Source organism: Marmota marmota, unplaced genomic scaffold (genome assembly GCF_001458135.2).
Source record: "Marmota marmota marmota unplaced genomic scaffold, marMar, whole genome shotgun sequence".
NCBI classification, from domain to species: domain Eukaryota; kingdom Metazoa; phylum Chordata; class Mammalia; order Rodentia; family Sciuridae; genus Marmota; species Marmota marmota.
The window spans coordinates 14,324,322-14,340,843 of record NW_025999960.1 but is presented as its reverse complement, the minus strand read 5'-3'; the positions used below and the strand labels follow the sequence as shown (position 1 = coordinate 14,340,843).

Below are 16,522 nucleotides of genomic sequence, written 5' to 3'. Positions count from 1 at the left end.
AGTGACCAGTGAGAAACAGCCTCTTTCCCCCCTGATGTTGAGAGCTCATTATACGGACTACTATCTATCTGCATGTGTGTTCACGTATATATGTATGTATATACCCACAGAGAATTCTATAAATAAGCAACTGATTTGCAGCAGAACTCATTGCATCTTTGCCGTGGACTTCTGATCAACACAGCCAGTGTTCTCACCAGCATGTGCCAAAGCTTATGGACAAAGTCATTCTGTGCTCATTCTGTGATGAAAGCTGTCCCTGCCTCTGTGCCACCCCAGAGGTGAGTACTCTCTCGTCCCCTGTGTTCAGATCATACCAGGACTCTGCACATAGTGGCCATGGGGAAGATATCACAGGTCTTGACTCTAAACTGCTTATCCTCACTTGCTCTGTTTCTCCTTCTGTAGACATCTAGCTCTGTCTTTCTTGTCCCCACTCTCTGGTTAGTCGCTTCTTTCTCTGTATCTCTCTCTCTGTAGGATCTCTCATTGCACCCAGCAGTCCTCCTGGCTGTAGCTGAGGGGTAGATGGCTTGCATGTGACTGAAAGAATCAGTCTGGTTTTGAAGTGACCTGAAAAAAAAGTGTTCTCAGAGCCACCTGACTGAGGTGAGAGAATTCCAAACTCCTGGGTTGGGAGGTCGATTCCTTATCATCCAAGGACATGTGTCATTATGCTCATGTGGTTCTCTCAGGTCCACTTTCCCTGTTCTAGTTTTTCCCTATCTTTTGTTCTAGCTCTCTGTCTGCCTCCCCATGTTCCTCATCTCCCTTTCTCTACCTTTTATCATTTTCCATACTCTTTCAGCAGGAATGACACAAAGGCTGTCCCAGAAGCCAGGTAATAATTTGCTTTTAATAATTTATTGTTAAGTAGCCTTGATGCAAGAAGTTTTAAGGATGCTAAAAACCTTAATCAGAGTCCTGCTTCCTCCTCTCTTTAGCTACTTGACAAGTCAGGCCCCTTGCTCTGTCCTGAAGTCCCGTTACACACCCTAAAGTTGTGTTAAAAGAACCTTTTTAAACTGCCAACCTCCTCACAGATTGCTTGCAGGGAACACATGAGGGAATATAAAACTTCGGAGAGTCACAGAAATATCAGAGATTATTGCAGTTGTTACATTTTTCACCATCTATTTTTGCCTCCTCTCAAACCTTACTCTTTCACTGTTTCCCTGTTGAACTTCCTCTTGTGTTTTCTGCTCATCTGTTTTATCTGCCTCACAGTTTATTCCTCTTCTTCTTTTCCATTTCTGCTCTTCTCTCTATTCATCTGCCTATAGGAACAGTTTCCCTGTTCATCTTTGCATTTTTCTTTTCTACTCCTTTTAGAAAAGATGGCAGAAGTGCCTTAAAGAAATTTGTGAATATATTACAAAATGAAATACAGAACATGAAGACCCAGGCCTCCCCCCATTTTCTTTAAGATCTAGAGAATAAATAGAATTTAAAAGAACTAGAATGAGGCATTGTGGATAAGATGGGAATTTAATTTGCTATACAAAACAATTTTCTGGTCCGGAAAAGTGATCTTTTTAGAACTGTAGTTTCAATATATTATTATATTGTGTGCATTGATGAATATGTAATGATGAATACCGCCATTACACACAACTATGATGCACTAGTTAAAAAAAAATGGAAAAAGAAGAAAATAAAGCCATAGTTTCTGCCTAGTGGTCTTTTAAAATATCAGTCTGTGGCAGTGGAATATTGGTCAAGACCTTTATACATCTCCCCTACATATGAGGTGCAAGGAAGAAAAGAAAGGAGGTTAACAGTAAAGAAAAAGGTAATGGGGATGTACTAAGAAATTACTGTTCATCACCCACATTGTGTATTATTTCATTATTAGTTCATGTTTATACCAATCCAGAAGTGAAAAAGATTATACCAAAGTGCTATTAGCAAGTGGTAAAACCAAGATGGAAGCACACTTGGACATCCCTAATCTGAAAATCCTCAAATCCAAAATGTTTCAAAATCCATAACTTTTTGAGGGTCAATATAATGCCACAAATGAAAAACTCCACACCAGACGTGGTGTGACCAGTTGCAGGTGTGCATCACACAGTTTATTCCCTGAGGGAAAGAAGACCCTTCAGTCTTAATATACCTTTTTCATACATATCCATATGGGTAACCAAGAGAGTGACACCTCTGCTTTCTGATGCTTCGATGTACACAAACTTTGTTTCATGCACAAAATCATTTAAAATAGTGTATAAAATCATTTTCAGGTTATGTTTATAAGTTATATAAAAAATACAAATGAATTTCATGTTTAGATTTGGGTTCCCACCTCCAGATATCACATTTTTATTGATGTTTTTATTTATATGACAGAGGAATGCATTACAATTCTTATTACACATACAGAGCAAAATTTTTCATCTCTCTGGTTGCATACAAAGTATATTCATACCAATATGTGTCTTCATACATGACTTTGGATACTAATGTCCATCACATTCCATCATCATTTCTAACCCCATGCGCCACCTTCCCCTCCCACCCTTCTGTCTTATCTAGAGTTCGTCTTCTCATGCTCCTTCTCCGTACCCCACTATGAATCAGCCTCCTTATAACAGAGAAAATATCAGGCATTTGTTTTTTTGGTGGGAGGATTGGCTAACCTCATTTAGCATTATATTCTCCAACTCCATTCATTTACCCGAAATGCCATTATTTTATTCTATTTTATTGCTGAGTAATATTCCATTGTATATATATGACACATTTTTTTTATTCATTCATGTACTGAAGGGCATCTAGGTTGGTTCCACAGTTTAGCTATTGTGAATTGTACTGCTATAAACATTGATGTAGCTGTGTCCCTGTAGTAGGCTGTTTTTAAGTTCTTTGGATATAGACCAAAGAGAGGGATAGCTGGGAAGATATCACATTTTATGTATATATAAATAATCAAAAATATGAAAAAATATGTAATCCAACTACTTCTGGTCTCAAGCATTTCAGATATCTAATTCCAAACCCAGAAATCTTTGTACACATCTGCCATATGTATGTGGGTTTCATAGGTAGATAGACTCAACATCTATTTGAGTTGAGTCTCAAAATGTATATAGTTTAGTTCCAAATACTATGTCATTGACTAGTTAACCCCTTAGTTCTAAGACTTTCAGATATGATTATCTCTTATTATTTATTTGGGTACTGGGGATTGAACTCAGGGGCACTTGACAACTGAGCCATATCCCTGGCCCTATTTTGCATTTTATTTAGAGACAGGATCTCACTGAGTTGCTTAGTGCCTTACAGTTGCTGAGTCTGGCTTTGAACTCAGGATCCTCCCGCCTCAGCCTCCAGAGCCACTGGGATTACAGGCATGTGCCACTGCACCGGGCATAGATTATCTCTTCTTTTTATCTTTGTGTTTCTGATTATTTTTACAATCTATATAATTTCTCAAGACAACATAAATAACACTATAGTTCACATTAACCATGGTCTTGCTGAGACTGCTGAGAAAAGCCAATCTATCATGAATGATAGTCCTTCTGTATAATTTCCTACAAATATAATTTGAACAAATAATCAAACCCTTAATATTCAGGGGTTAATTTTATGTGTGGATTAATTGGTCACTTTTTTCATCTTAGGTTTTCTCTCTACCTCTTAGGATGTAAAATTTTTCAGGGTGGGAGCTTTCTTTTTTTTTAATTTTTTTTTTTTTAGTTGTAGATGGATTCAATGACTTTACTTTATTTATTTATTTTAATGTGGTGCTAAGGATCAAATCCAGTGCCTCATACATGCTAGGTGAGCACTCTACCACTGAACCACAACCCCAGCCCTGGGAGCTTTCATTTTTAATTGTTAATTTTTCCAAATTATTTAAAACATTTCTAGGAGTGGTCATTGTCAAGAGAACAATTCTATCCTCTGATTTGCTTGATTTTTTACTTTATATATAATTTAGACTGGGACTCTGATGGGAAGATGATGGAAACTATCAAGTATTTTAAAGGAAAGGATAAGGAGATATAAGATTCATCAAGCACAAGGAAACTAGATTGAAACAAAGATCCAAAGTAAGCTCATCTGTGCTGTCTCCCACTCATATGGATGCTAGAGAAGTTTTCCTGTGAGCCTAGCTTGGACTTTTCTCTTGTATAGTATTAAAAATCTGGCAAGCCACGCAAGAGTCCTCATGTCAGTCAGATTATTATTAGATGCAAAGTGTACTGCGGGGCTCCTCAATTGCCAAGATGCAAAGAATTTGTAGAGGACGCAACTACAAGAGGGCAGAATCTAGAATGGTTGGAAGAAAGGGAAAGCAACCACATTTACCTTGAAAAAGGAAGAGCAGATAACGTAGTAGAAACATAACAATGATGTTAAAGATAACGTAATAGAAAATATTATAATTTAACAATTTTTAAATGTGTCTACTACCTAGTAAACAAAAGGTTAAATATAAATCTCAGCCTTTGCTGAAGCCTTGACAAAATAAATAGTACCAGAAGAGTAGGAGTTGAGACCAGGCATTTGATAGCAGTATCCCTTTAAAGTCCACCGACAATCTCAAAAGCTACTTAAATATTACTTCCATCAGGGAGAAAAAGTATCCTGAAAGGATAAAGGGAGAAAGCTAAGTATCCTGAAACCAATCTTCCTGTGAACCTATTTAATTTTCACCATAATAGTTTCAACTAGAATTCACATTTATTAAATTGATAACATCTTGTACATAATTAGATTATTTCAGCTCTTTTAGAGTTTTCCGTTTTTTCATATAATTAGGGAATCTCTCTCTCTTAATTTTAATATTTAAAGAGATCATCTCAGAATATGACTATCTGAAATTTGTCTACCTAAAAGTATTAAATTTGATGTACTTTGGATAATTATACCATGATTTTAACCCTTTTGAATCTTTAAACATAAAATTCTTTGCCACATTAAAATGTGTATTAAATATACAAGAATAAAGAATGCTGAGTTTTTAAAAATAGAGATGAGCATTAAAAATTAATTGTTCAGGGCTGGGGTTGTAGTTCAGTGGTAGAGTACTTGCCTAGCATACGTGAGGCACTGGGTTCAATCCTCAGCACCACATAAATATAAATAAACAAAATAAAGGTATTGTGTCCATCTACAATTAAAAATTTAAAAATTGAATTGTTCATAACTCTCCCATCTATAAACAGCCTCTTTTAATATTTTGGTGACCTTGTTTCCAATTTTTCACCAATGCAAAGAAAATTTCTTTTCAATTAATATAGTGTTGAATATACTAAATATACTGGTATGTATTTTGCTTTTGGTTTCACCTTAAATGATATTTTAGCATCATTACTTAGACTTCAAAAACATAATTTAAATGTCTACATGGTATTTTCCTAACTTCATTCTCTATGAAAGCTACCCATTCCTTTATTATAGCTCCTAAGTTTTTGCTATTACAAATAATTCAATAGTGGGCAATTTTGCACATAAAGTTTTTTCTTAATTAGCTTCTTAGAATAAGTTTTTTAAATGATGAATCTAATCTTAGCAAACTTCTATAGCACCACTATATGCCCGGCACTGTTCCAAAAACTTAATCAGTATCAATCACTTAATCATCTTAATAATCCAACAATGTAGGTAGTGTTCTTAGTTCTCATTTTAGAGATAAGGAAGCCAAGATGTGGTAACTAAATCACCTTAAATCACAGTTGGTAAATGGAGTAGCCAGGATTTGAATCCAGATCCTTGGGCTTCTGGATTATAAAGTGATTCTGCATTAAAGGGAATAGACATTTTAAAAACTTTTAGTATATATTGCCAAACTGCTTTGCATCCAATAATGGAGCACCACTAATTTTATAATTGTCATGTTTTTTAACTTTATGGATCAGAAATGGTGTGTAATTATTTAAAAACTATTATTTGATTACTAATGACTTTGGATGCTTTTGGATGGTGTTTCCTCTTTTTCAAATTGAATTCTTGTCATTTTGTCTCTTAAGATCTTGTTTTGGGGGCTGGGGTTGTTGCTCAGTGGTAGAGCGCTTGCCTAGCATGTGTGAGGCACTGGGTTCAATCCTCAGCAATACATAAAAATAAATAAATAAAATAAAGGCATTGTGTCCATCTACAACTAAAAAAATATTTTTTTAAAAAGATCTTGTTTAGGTTGAACTGTTTACATAAAAGTTTAATACACTGTTACCTCTTGTATTTGCATATTTTTCTACTCAATTACTTGTCAAAAATAAGTGAGGTGACTTTTTTAATGCACAGAAAAACAGGCAGTCTCCCGTCTACTCTTTGCCACTGAACCATTTTGAAATGAAAAAAGATCCAATACACTGGGGTCTAACCTATTTTTGCAGAACACAAAAAAATATCTTTCATCACTCCTTGGTCAGCCATTTTGATACTTTCAAATTCCTCATTAAAATTAATGAAGTAGGGCTGAGGATGACGTTCAGTGGTAGAGCTCATGCCTGTTGTGCTTGAGGCCCTAGGTTTGATCCCCAACACCGCAAAAAGGAAAAATAAATCAATGAAATATTCCTTTGTCTACTCTAATACTCCTACTGCATCTGCCCTCATTTCCTACTGTTCAGTCTCCTGAGAGATGGAGAACAGTTGGTTACAATATTTCAGTAGGAATACTTCCCAAGATGCTTTTTCTTAACCTCTAAATCTCTCATCAATATTCTTTTAATTTAGTTGTCCCCCTGCCCATAACATAATGCTTTGTTTCAGGGATAATTTTTTTGTTAAAATACAAAATTACATGCTTATTTAGTTGTTCTTATTATAATTTCCTTCAAGTCGCCAATTTCTTTTTTACTTGTTTTTCTTCTCTTATTTGTTTCTTTTATCATTTCTGGAAACTTTTATAAGGAGATAAGAACTGCCAATCATGATAAAAAGAGCTCATGAGTATATAGCCTGGGGAAAAAGACTAAAATGAGTAGTGACTGTCTTCAAGTCTCAAAGCCTCACCACCACCATGATAAATCCTTATTTACCATGGATTGAATTAAATGAATGAGGAATATAACCATAGTGAAGTATGAATTCCAAGATATATGTGTGTGTTCTCAACCAAATGGGACATTAATTAACATTATAACCTATCTTAGAAGGTGGTGGTATCTGTACCCTCGACACTTTGGAACAGCATTCTAAGGACTTACAAAGCCTTTCATTTACTAGGTATATGATCTTGGAAAAGTTACTTTAGCTTTCTGAGTCTGCATAGAGATAGGATCTGTTTCATAGGATTATTATGAGTTAGAGAGGATAATACATACTTTGTACACTATGTGGTAAATAGCGTTTTTCTGAGTAGACATTTATTTACCTGGAATGGTTTAAGAGATTTCATGTGAGGGCCTATTTGTGTCAACAGGCCACCTTCTTTTCCAGAGAGGATCCCAATATCAGATGCCCTCCTTGGCCTAGCTCCATAAGATCATTTCTCTTACCTGTTGCAGTGATTCTGTGCAGATCATTTCCTGTCATAGCAACAGAATGAGGTAAGATGTGATTTCTTGCTCCATTTTGTGCATAAACTATAACATGTAACCAATGCTCACTTGAGAGATTTAGAGTATTTCTAGGTCAAAAATGAATAGTGGGATCAGAACTGTTGCCTGTTATTTCTTCCTACTAGGAGAAGTTTAGGCAGAAAATCTGGCCTCCAAACAGACAAGCAGACACATGAAAAGGGGAAATGCATTCTACCCTCAGAAATATCATTTGCATATAATAATTCTGTCCATTCATTTTTATTTCACCAGTTATACTAGCTTTTAAGAACCAATTGTTAAATTTTCAGGAATTTTGAAAACTAGTTGTTAAACAGCTATTATTAACAAATTATATAAATTTACAATTAAATAATTTTTACTTAAAAGCAAAAGTAATGGACACTCAAAACTCATCATGTTCTAATTTTGTCACTGCATTTTACTATTATCTATACTTTCATCTAATGTACCTGTATGGTAAGAAAACCATATAATAATGGTGTCCCAGCTAATGGTGCTACATTAGTAGCATGAAAGAGGCCATGGATGGAGTATTTACACCATGAAAATTGGCCTATGCAACAAACAAGTTGTCACTCCTTGAGTCATCTGTAAGTACTTACCAGCACACCACTCATTTAATTTATTTTGTCTAGATACTTTGGCTAGTATTTGTAGGGCATCCCAAAGCCTGAAGCATCGTGAAGATGTAGGTGACAATGAAACTTCTGGAACCAAACTCCTCAGGTTTGAATTTGAACTTCATTACTTACTATATGACCTTGGCAAGTTATAATCCTTTCCATGCATTTGTAAAAAAGAAAAAAAAAAACAACTACCTACCACAGAGGATTGTTATGAAGCTTAAGAAAGTTATTACATACATGTAGAACAAACATTTAACACATAGTATATTTATTTTGATCTAGAGAAATGTTTTCATTATGATTCAGAAGCATCTTTCTACTCCTAAGAGTTTTTAAAAATCAAATATTAATTTTTAATTAATTAATTTTTAATCAGGTATTTTTATCAAGTGCCTTTTTCACTGCTACATAATTAATTAGAATTCTTTATTTTTTATATATTAATATGGTGAGTTATATTAGTATAATTCCTATTACTAGAAGAACTTTAAATCCCTGCAATGAATTTTTACTTGGTCATGACACACTATTCCTTGAAGGTATTCCTGAATTATATTTGCTAATAATTTATTTTGTCTGCTTCACAATTATTAATTATCTTGGTTATAACTTTTTGTGTGTGTAAATCAGGTTTTGATTTAAATAGTTTGATAATTTTGTGAAAGTAATCAAATAGCTTTTATTTTTTCTGTTCTTACAAAGAGTTTCATTAGCCTTGGAAAAGGTCTGATTGCTACAAGATTAGAAAGAACTTATCTATGGAACAACCAAAGTCTGGAACTATTTTGGAGCATAGATCTTTGTCATATTTCTTTTTTTTTTAACCATACATGTCATATTTCTTTGTTTTAATAGTTCTCAGGTTTGGCTATCCATTAGAATGACCTGGAGAATTTTAAAAATACTATATATACCCCTGTGAGCTGATGGATGTTATTAGCTCAATTTAATCATTCCACGATGTAAAGATATATCCAAACATCACATTGTAATCCATAAAATATGCAATTATTATTTTCCAATTAAATTTTTAAATGCTAATGACTTTGTCCCTTTCAATACTTTTGTTTTAATGGTCTGGTATGTAGCCTGGGAACATGCATATTTTAAAACTGTCCAAGGGACTATAATGTAAAGCTGAGATTCAGAAACACAGCATTGCATTAATTTCACTCAGCATATTAGTTTAATTATGTCTCTAGCTTTTCTTTGATAAATTTCAATGATTTATATTAACCTAGAAAATTATCTATCTCCTCCATGCTTTAAACTGATTATCATAGAATTTTGCAAAGCATTGTTGCATAATTATTTTCATTTTCTTTGTGGCTATAATTATTTCTCCTTTTTAAATATATGTATTTTTGCTTTCTTCCCTTCACCGTTTTTTATTGTTATTAAATAGAAGTTTATAATACTGGCCCTTTCAAAAGGTCAGTTCCTGAGTTTATTTATCAATCCTAGACTTTTCTTATTCAATAATTATTGTTTGATCTTTAAAAATTTTCCTCTTCTGTTCTCCCTAAGGTTAATTTTGTTTGTATGTTTCTCTTCAACAATTTCATTTTGGTTTATTTCATTTAACTTCATTTATCATCATTCCATTTTGCTAAGTAAAAAAATTATTTCAGGCTATTTAATTTTCCTCTAATAAATATGTTGGTATAGCATTTTTAAAAAATATATAGTACTTTCAGTTGTTAGTTTTTAGGTAGCCTTAGCTGTTTTAATTTCCTGTTTGATCTAAGACTTGCTCTCAGAGGGCTTTTTGTTTTTTCAGTTTTGCTTGGGATTATTTTCTTTCTTTCTTTCTTTCTTTCTTTCTTTCTTTCTTTCTTTCTTTCTTTCTTTCTTTCTCTCTCTCTCTCTCTCTCTCTCTCTCTCTCTCTCTTTCTTCCTCTCTTTCTTTCTTTCTTCCTCTCTTTCTTTCTTTCTTTTAAAGATGAACAACCCAATTTAAAGAACTCAAGTAGACATTTTTTAAGATTTATTTTTTAGTTTTAGGTGGACACATATATTTATTTTATTTTTCTGTGGTGCTGAGGATCGAACTCAGTGTCTCACACATGCTAGGCGAGCGCTCTCCCACTGAACCACAACCCCAGATCTGGGATTATTTTCCTAATCATGTCTAATTTTATTGTCACAGAATCATTTCTGAATTAGTTGTACAAACCTTCCAAACTATCTCTTTGATATGACTTAATTGAACAAGCTTACCACCAAGCACCTAAAATAGGAAAAGCAACATATGTTGAGTTCAATAAACGTAAAAAGAAGTGATAATAGCTGTCTTTCTGTCCCATATTTATCTCCCAGTTTGAACCTTCTTGTTGGGAAGGAAGTAATTGAGAGTCAGTGAAACACCTAAAAAACAGATTCTTTCCCGTCAAGTACAGAATCCCAGGTGTGTGCCCAGGACTGATGCCTTTCTCATAGCTTGCCTTTCATGTTCATGCCTATCAGAAGCAGAGTTCATTGCAATAGGCAAGAGTCGTTCTGTGAAAAGTCAAAGAGCCAATATTTTTAGGGTTTGGGTGCTCTGTTACTAATATTTCATGACACATACCTGTAATAAAAAATATTTATTTTTTATCTGAAACTCAAATTTAACTGGGCATCTTGTAGCATATATTTTTTATTTGCTACATCTGGCAGACCTACTTGCAGACCATATGGCCTCTGTGGCAACTACTTAGCTTTGTCATGAGAAAACAACCATAGACAATACATCAACAAATGTATGTAGCTGTGTTCCCATTAAACTTTATTTTTAAAAATAGGCAGTGGGTTATGTTTGGCTTGAAAGCCATAGTTTGCCCACCCTTGCATTAGACTAGTGGTTTTCAGCTGGGCGTGGTTGCCCATACCTCTAATCCTAGCAACTCGGGAGGCTAAGGCAGGAGGATCACAAAATCAAGGCCAGTCTTGGTGACTTAGTGAGACCCTATCTCAAAATAAAATATGAAAAAGAGTGGGGTTGTAGATAAGCTCAGTGATTCAGTTCAGCCCTTGGGTTTAATCCCCAGGATTTAAACAAACAAAAAAAGATCAATGGTTTTAAATATTTACCATGCATCAGAATCACATGGATGGCTTGTTAAAATGCTGATTGATGTGTTCCATCCCCAGAGTTTATAATTCAGTAGATATGGGGTAAAGTTCAACAATTTGCATTTCTGTCAATTTCCCAGGTGATGTTTCTGCTGCCAATCTATGGTCCACACTTTGAGAAAAAAATTTTTAACCCACCCAGAGAAACATAGCTTTATTTATTATTCATTTAAAGACTCCATCTATCTTTTGAGACAAAAATTCTAAAATGCTAAAATTTAAATATTTTCATGGCCAGAATTTCCTTACAGGCAGGGCTTCTGAAACATATGTGGTATTTGGGGGCTAATTACAAAAAGTCACTGCCTCTCAGGGAAGGATTAGAAAGCGGCTTCCTCTGAACTCACACTCCCTGGGGCTATAGTGGGATGGAGTGCAGCTGGCCCCAGTGCTCCATTCAAATAAAAGTGAATTTTTGTCTTTTTCCTTTCTTCCAGCTGGACTTGTAGAAGGTCCCCTAGCCTGGAAACAGCTGTAATTGCTACACTTCTTCCTGCAGGTACACTTCTGCCACCCCCACTTAAGCTCTTGTGGCAAGCTCCTCTAAATTTTGTGTTGGTTTCAAAAGCTTGAAAAAAAAATAGAAACACAAAACTAGATCCCAGTGGCTCTGGAGGCTGAGGCAAGAGGATCTCAAGTTCAAAGCCAGCCTCAGCAAAAGTGAGACGCTAAGGGACTCAGTGAGACCCTGTCTCTAAATAAAATACAAAATAGGACTGGGCATGTGGCTCACTGGTTAAGTGCCCCTGAGTTCAATCCCCAGTTACCCCCCTCCCCACAAAAATGAAAAAGACATGAACTAAAACACTAAAGTGGGTTCTCTCTGGGTGATTATTTTTATTTGTTTATTTATTTTTGCTTTTACTTTTTGATGTTTTCTAGATGTTCTATAACAGACATTACTTTTATAGGTAAGAACATAATGACAATTTTTAATTACAAAAGTCAGTCATTTTTTTCTTCTGGTATTTCCACTCCCATTCATTGAGGTTACACAAAAAAAAGAAAATTCTCTTTTTTTTTTCATGGAAAATCTATTAACATTTAAAGTCACCTCTCAGATTCTACCTCAGTCTTCCCTTTAAATTTCCTTCCTGGTGTGCTACATGGTTCCTGGGTCATTCATTATCCTGTCTCTGAACACAGTTCCACTGCTGGATAATCATTTAATGTAGAGTCCAGAAAAACTACAGAAACAGTGAAGAGATCAGTCAGAGCATTAGGTGGGAAGAAAAGATGAATAGGCAAATACGAGGACTGTCATATCAGTGAAACTCTGGATGATGCTATAATGGTCAATAAATTTTTCTACATTTATTCCAGAAGGTAAAACAGCATGAGTGAACACTGGTGTGAACTATGATCATGATGTGTCTTACGTAGGTTCACCAGTTGTAACAAATGTACTGTTCTGGTGTGGGATGCCTATAGAGGGGAGGTGATTAGTAAATATGTTGGGACAAGGGAGATACAGGTTGACAAAAAGTCCAAAAAACCTTCCTTGGATTGTAATATGATTCCACTATTGCAGCCTACAGTAGCATGCCATTTTTCTGTGCCCACAATGCTGTAGACTCACATGGAATTTACTGGAATTATCCTTTACTGCCTTTTTCATTCATTTGCCCCTGATCTGTTTTTGCAGAAGTCATTCAAAGTAGCTCCTAGACACAGCTAACTCACCTGTGCTTTTCCTATCTTTGCCCCTCAAGCTGGCCCCAGACAATGGACCTAAGGAATATCAGCACAGTCACAGAGTTCATCCTTGTGGGCTTTGAGCAGAGCTATCCTTCCACTCGGACACTGCTCTTCACACTATTCCTAGCCCTCTATGGCCTTGCCATGGCCATGAATGGCCTCATCATCTTCATCACTTGGACAGACCCCAGGCTCAACAGCCCCATGTACTTCTTCCTTGGCCACCTGTCTTTCCTGGATGTCTGCTTCATCACCACCACCATCCCACAGATGTTGATCCACCTGGTAGTCAAGAACCACACTGTCTCCTTTGTCTCATGCCTGATCCAGATGTATCTGGTTTTTGGTGTGGGAGTGGCTGAGTGCATCCTCTTGGCATTCATGGCCTATGACCGTTATGTTGCTATCTGCCAACCACTTAACTATGCCCAGATCATGAGCCGACAGGTCTGTGTGAGGCTGGTGGGTACTTCCTGGTTCTTTGGGATGATCAATGGCATCCTCCTTGATTACATGACATTTAGAGGTCCATTCTGTAGAGACAACCATGTAGAGAACTTCTTCTGCGAGGCCCCCATAGTGATCTCCCTCTCCTGTGGGGACCCTTTATTTAGTTTAAAAGTGATTTTTGCTGATGCCATTGTGGTGCTGCTCAGCCCCATGGTGCTCATTGTCACCTCCTATGCCCGCATCCTGACCTCCATCCTGGGCAGAGCCTCCTCCTCAGGTAGGGGGAAGACTTTCTCCACTTGTGCCTCACACCTGACTGTGGTTGTCTTTTTCTATACCTCGGCTATGTTCTCCTACATGAATCCTCGCAGTACACATGGGCCTGACAAAGACAAGCCTTTCTCCCTCCTCTACACCATCATCACCCCCATGTGCAACCCTATCATCTACAGTTTGCGCAACAAGGAAATGAAGGGAGCTATGTTGAGGGCCCTTGGCAGAGGAAGCCTGGCCCAGGCAGAGTCTGTCTAGCAGAACAGAAGTGGGAGAAGATTACCCACTTCCCACCTTGAACAGGAATAACTCTCCAAAGCTGAAAGCCTTCAGAAAAAAAAGAGTTATGTCTTTCTTGGCACCCAACTTAGCAGGGCGTTCCTCCTGGTGTCTAAGGCTCATCTAACTGACTTCACTTCCAGCACGGATTGATCCTCCCAGACTTCTCTTTGTAATACACTTTCATGACTGGAGGAACAAGTGCGACAAAATGAAGAAATAAATTGCTAACTTGAGAAAAGGCAGGCCTGCTTCTCCAGAGATACCAATGAAAAAAGACAACCAGGCTATGCTTTGGGGAGCATTACTTTCCAGGGAAAAGTCAACTATTAGTAGGAATCTAGGCTTTGGGGGAGGAATAGATTGAGCACCACAGGGGATATGTGGAAGCAATAGGTTGGAGAAATATGCTGTGAGATATGGGACACCATCCCTGCATGGTGGCACCAACATTCTTCAATTAAAAAGCAAGAATTAATCAACAGAGTTGTATTTATTTCCCAAAGCCAGCAAGAGGAGATGTATGCAAGTGTACGTGGATTAATGAAGAAGAGGGAGGATAGAAGCAAAAACAAAAAGCCTGGTTGTAAATTGGAGGTTTGAAGTATGAATGCATGTGTTAGAGTCAGAGAATCTTTGAGTGACATCTGCATTATACAAAACTAGAACAAGAGCACTTTAATTTATTGGCACATTTATTTGCTTCCAGTTGAAGACTTTATTTTTAGCCTGGACGTTTGTTGTGTGATTTAAATTTATTATTTTTTACGCTTTCTTTCTTGGGACATGTTTTATTTACAATATACTCCCATTCCTGGGACTCTACTCACATCTCTAATTTCTTTTTTCCCTTCCCTACCTTATCCATAGCCTAGAGCAGTGATCCTCAACCAGGGACAGTTTTGCCCCCAAGGGGGTATTTGGCAATGTCTGAGGACATTCTTGGTCGTCCCAACTGGAGGAGAGAATATGCTACTGGCATGTTCAGGGCACAGACCACAGAACCTGATGAACATTCTAAAATACACAGAACAGCTTAGCGCCTACTAAAGTTATAGGGCCTAAAGTGTCGGTAGTATTGGTGTTGAAAAGAGGAATTAAAAGGGCAGAAACAGAAAGATGATTAGAAGTGTTAACATGGAAGGAAACAAAAAAAGGGAACCAAGAAGAAAACAGAATACAGAATTCAGTCTGCAAAGCCATCATCCAATTGCCTGTGGGCAAGATTTCTGCTAGCACTGCCATGGCAAAGTACTGTGTAAATCGCTGTGATAAAAACCTTCTCTAAAACCTCTGTTTGTCTGGATCTGAGTCTACCCCTACTCTCCTGATTTTCACAAGTGCTAAATTTTCTCCTGGTCTTATAACCCTTTTCCTATCCAATCATGCCCTTCTCTCTGCCACGAGCATTATCCTACTTAAATCTGCCCTTTTCCTCTATTACTTCAAATCTCTTCTATCTAGCAGCTCTCCTTCCCTTGTTCCTACCAATTTTACATTCCTGTCTGGCTCACTCCCACCTCTTGTCTCCTCTGGTCTTCTGCATGAGGGCCCCATCAAATGCTATTTAGTACAACATGTGCCCTCTTGTGGGAATATTTCCTAGAATTTTAACTTTTTTTTTCTCATTTCCTCAATCTCTTTTCTTTCACCAATGACTATCTTTCCCCAGGGCACACAAAACTTAAGTTACATTCTTATTGGAGCCTAACTTCTCCCACTTCCATATTAGGATGCCAATCGTTTATTTTGCCAATTATCTTTCTTCTCCCTAACACCTCTTACATAGAAAATATGTCCCCACCTACTTGAAAGAGTCTATGCTACCATTTCTGTGTGCTAGATATTTTCTTTTTCCCCTCTAGGACCAAATACCCACTTTTTCCTTCCGATCTATGTCCAGATAGGTAATCCTTCAGTGACTGCCTCAATGAACTTCATTGCCTTGTAGTTGTGTTAAGGTTCAACTAGTGAAAGTTGCTAGCAGGATCAATGAGGACAATGTATATGAGTATGTATTCTCCTTCTTCCTTTCCTGATTTTCCAAATCCTATGACCTTCTTCTCTAGCCACAGGTATCTCTTCTCCCCTGTTGACCTCCATAAGGTGGTACCTACTCCCTGCTCTTGATAGATAGTCCCAGGATGCTTCACCATTTCTGATTGATTCCCTTTAATCCTACCTATATTTTTGCAAGTCCTTAAATTTGTCCTGTTTAAGAATAACATCCATTTCCTCTCAGCACAGTGATTAATTCAGTAACTAGAAAAAGACACATATTACCAACCACAAATGGAAAATTTCTCAAAATGGTCCACATAGTAGTCCATAAAGCAATCTCAAAACATTTCAAATAATTAAATTATATAGACCATATTATTTGACCAAAATGCAATTAAGTTAGAAATCAGTAGCAAAAAAAGATAATTAGAAACCCACATTTTTGGAAATTAAGAGGCATATTCTAACTAACCAACAGATAAATAATAAACTATAAGTCTAGTCTGACATTTATAAACAGTAAAAAGCTTGGTGGTTGTTCCTCTCATCTTAGAGGGGGGGGGG

General features: G+C 36.6%; 1 protein-coding gene across 1 annotated transcript; it reads left to right on the top strand.

Annotated features, from left to right (window-relative positions):
• Window positions 1-12,628: 12,628 nt before the first annotated feature.
• Window positions 12,629-14,625, top strand: LOC107148709 (olfactory receptor 10AD1-like). The gene has a single exon (XM_015493444.2). The coding sequence runs from the start codon at window positions 12,983-12,985 to the stop codon at window positions 13,934-13,936; it is 954 nt and encodes a 317-aa protein (XP_015348930.2). The 5' UTR covers window positions 12,629-12,982; the 3' UTR covers window positions 13,937-14,625.
• Window positions 14,626-16,522: the final 1,897 nt, after the last annotated feature.

Coding starts and splice junctions, on each gene's coding strand:
- LOC107148709 (XM_015493444.2), top strand. CDS start 12,983: ATGGACCTAAGGAATATCAGCACAGTCACAGAGTTCATCCTTGTGGGC.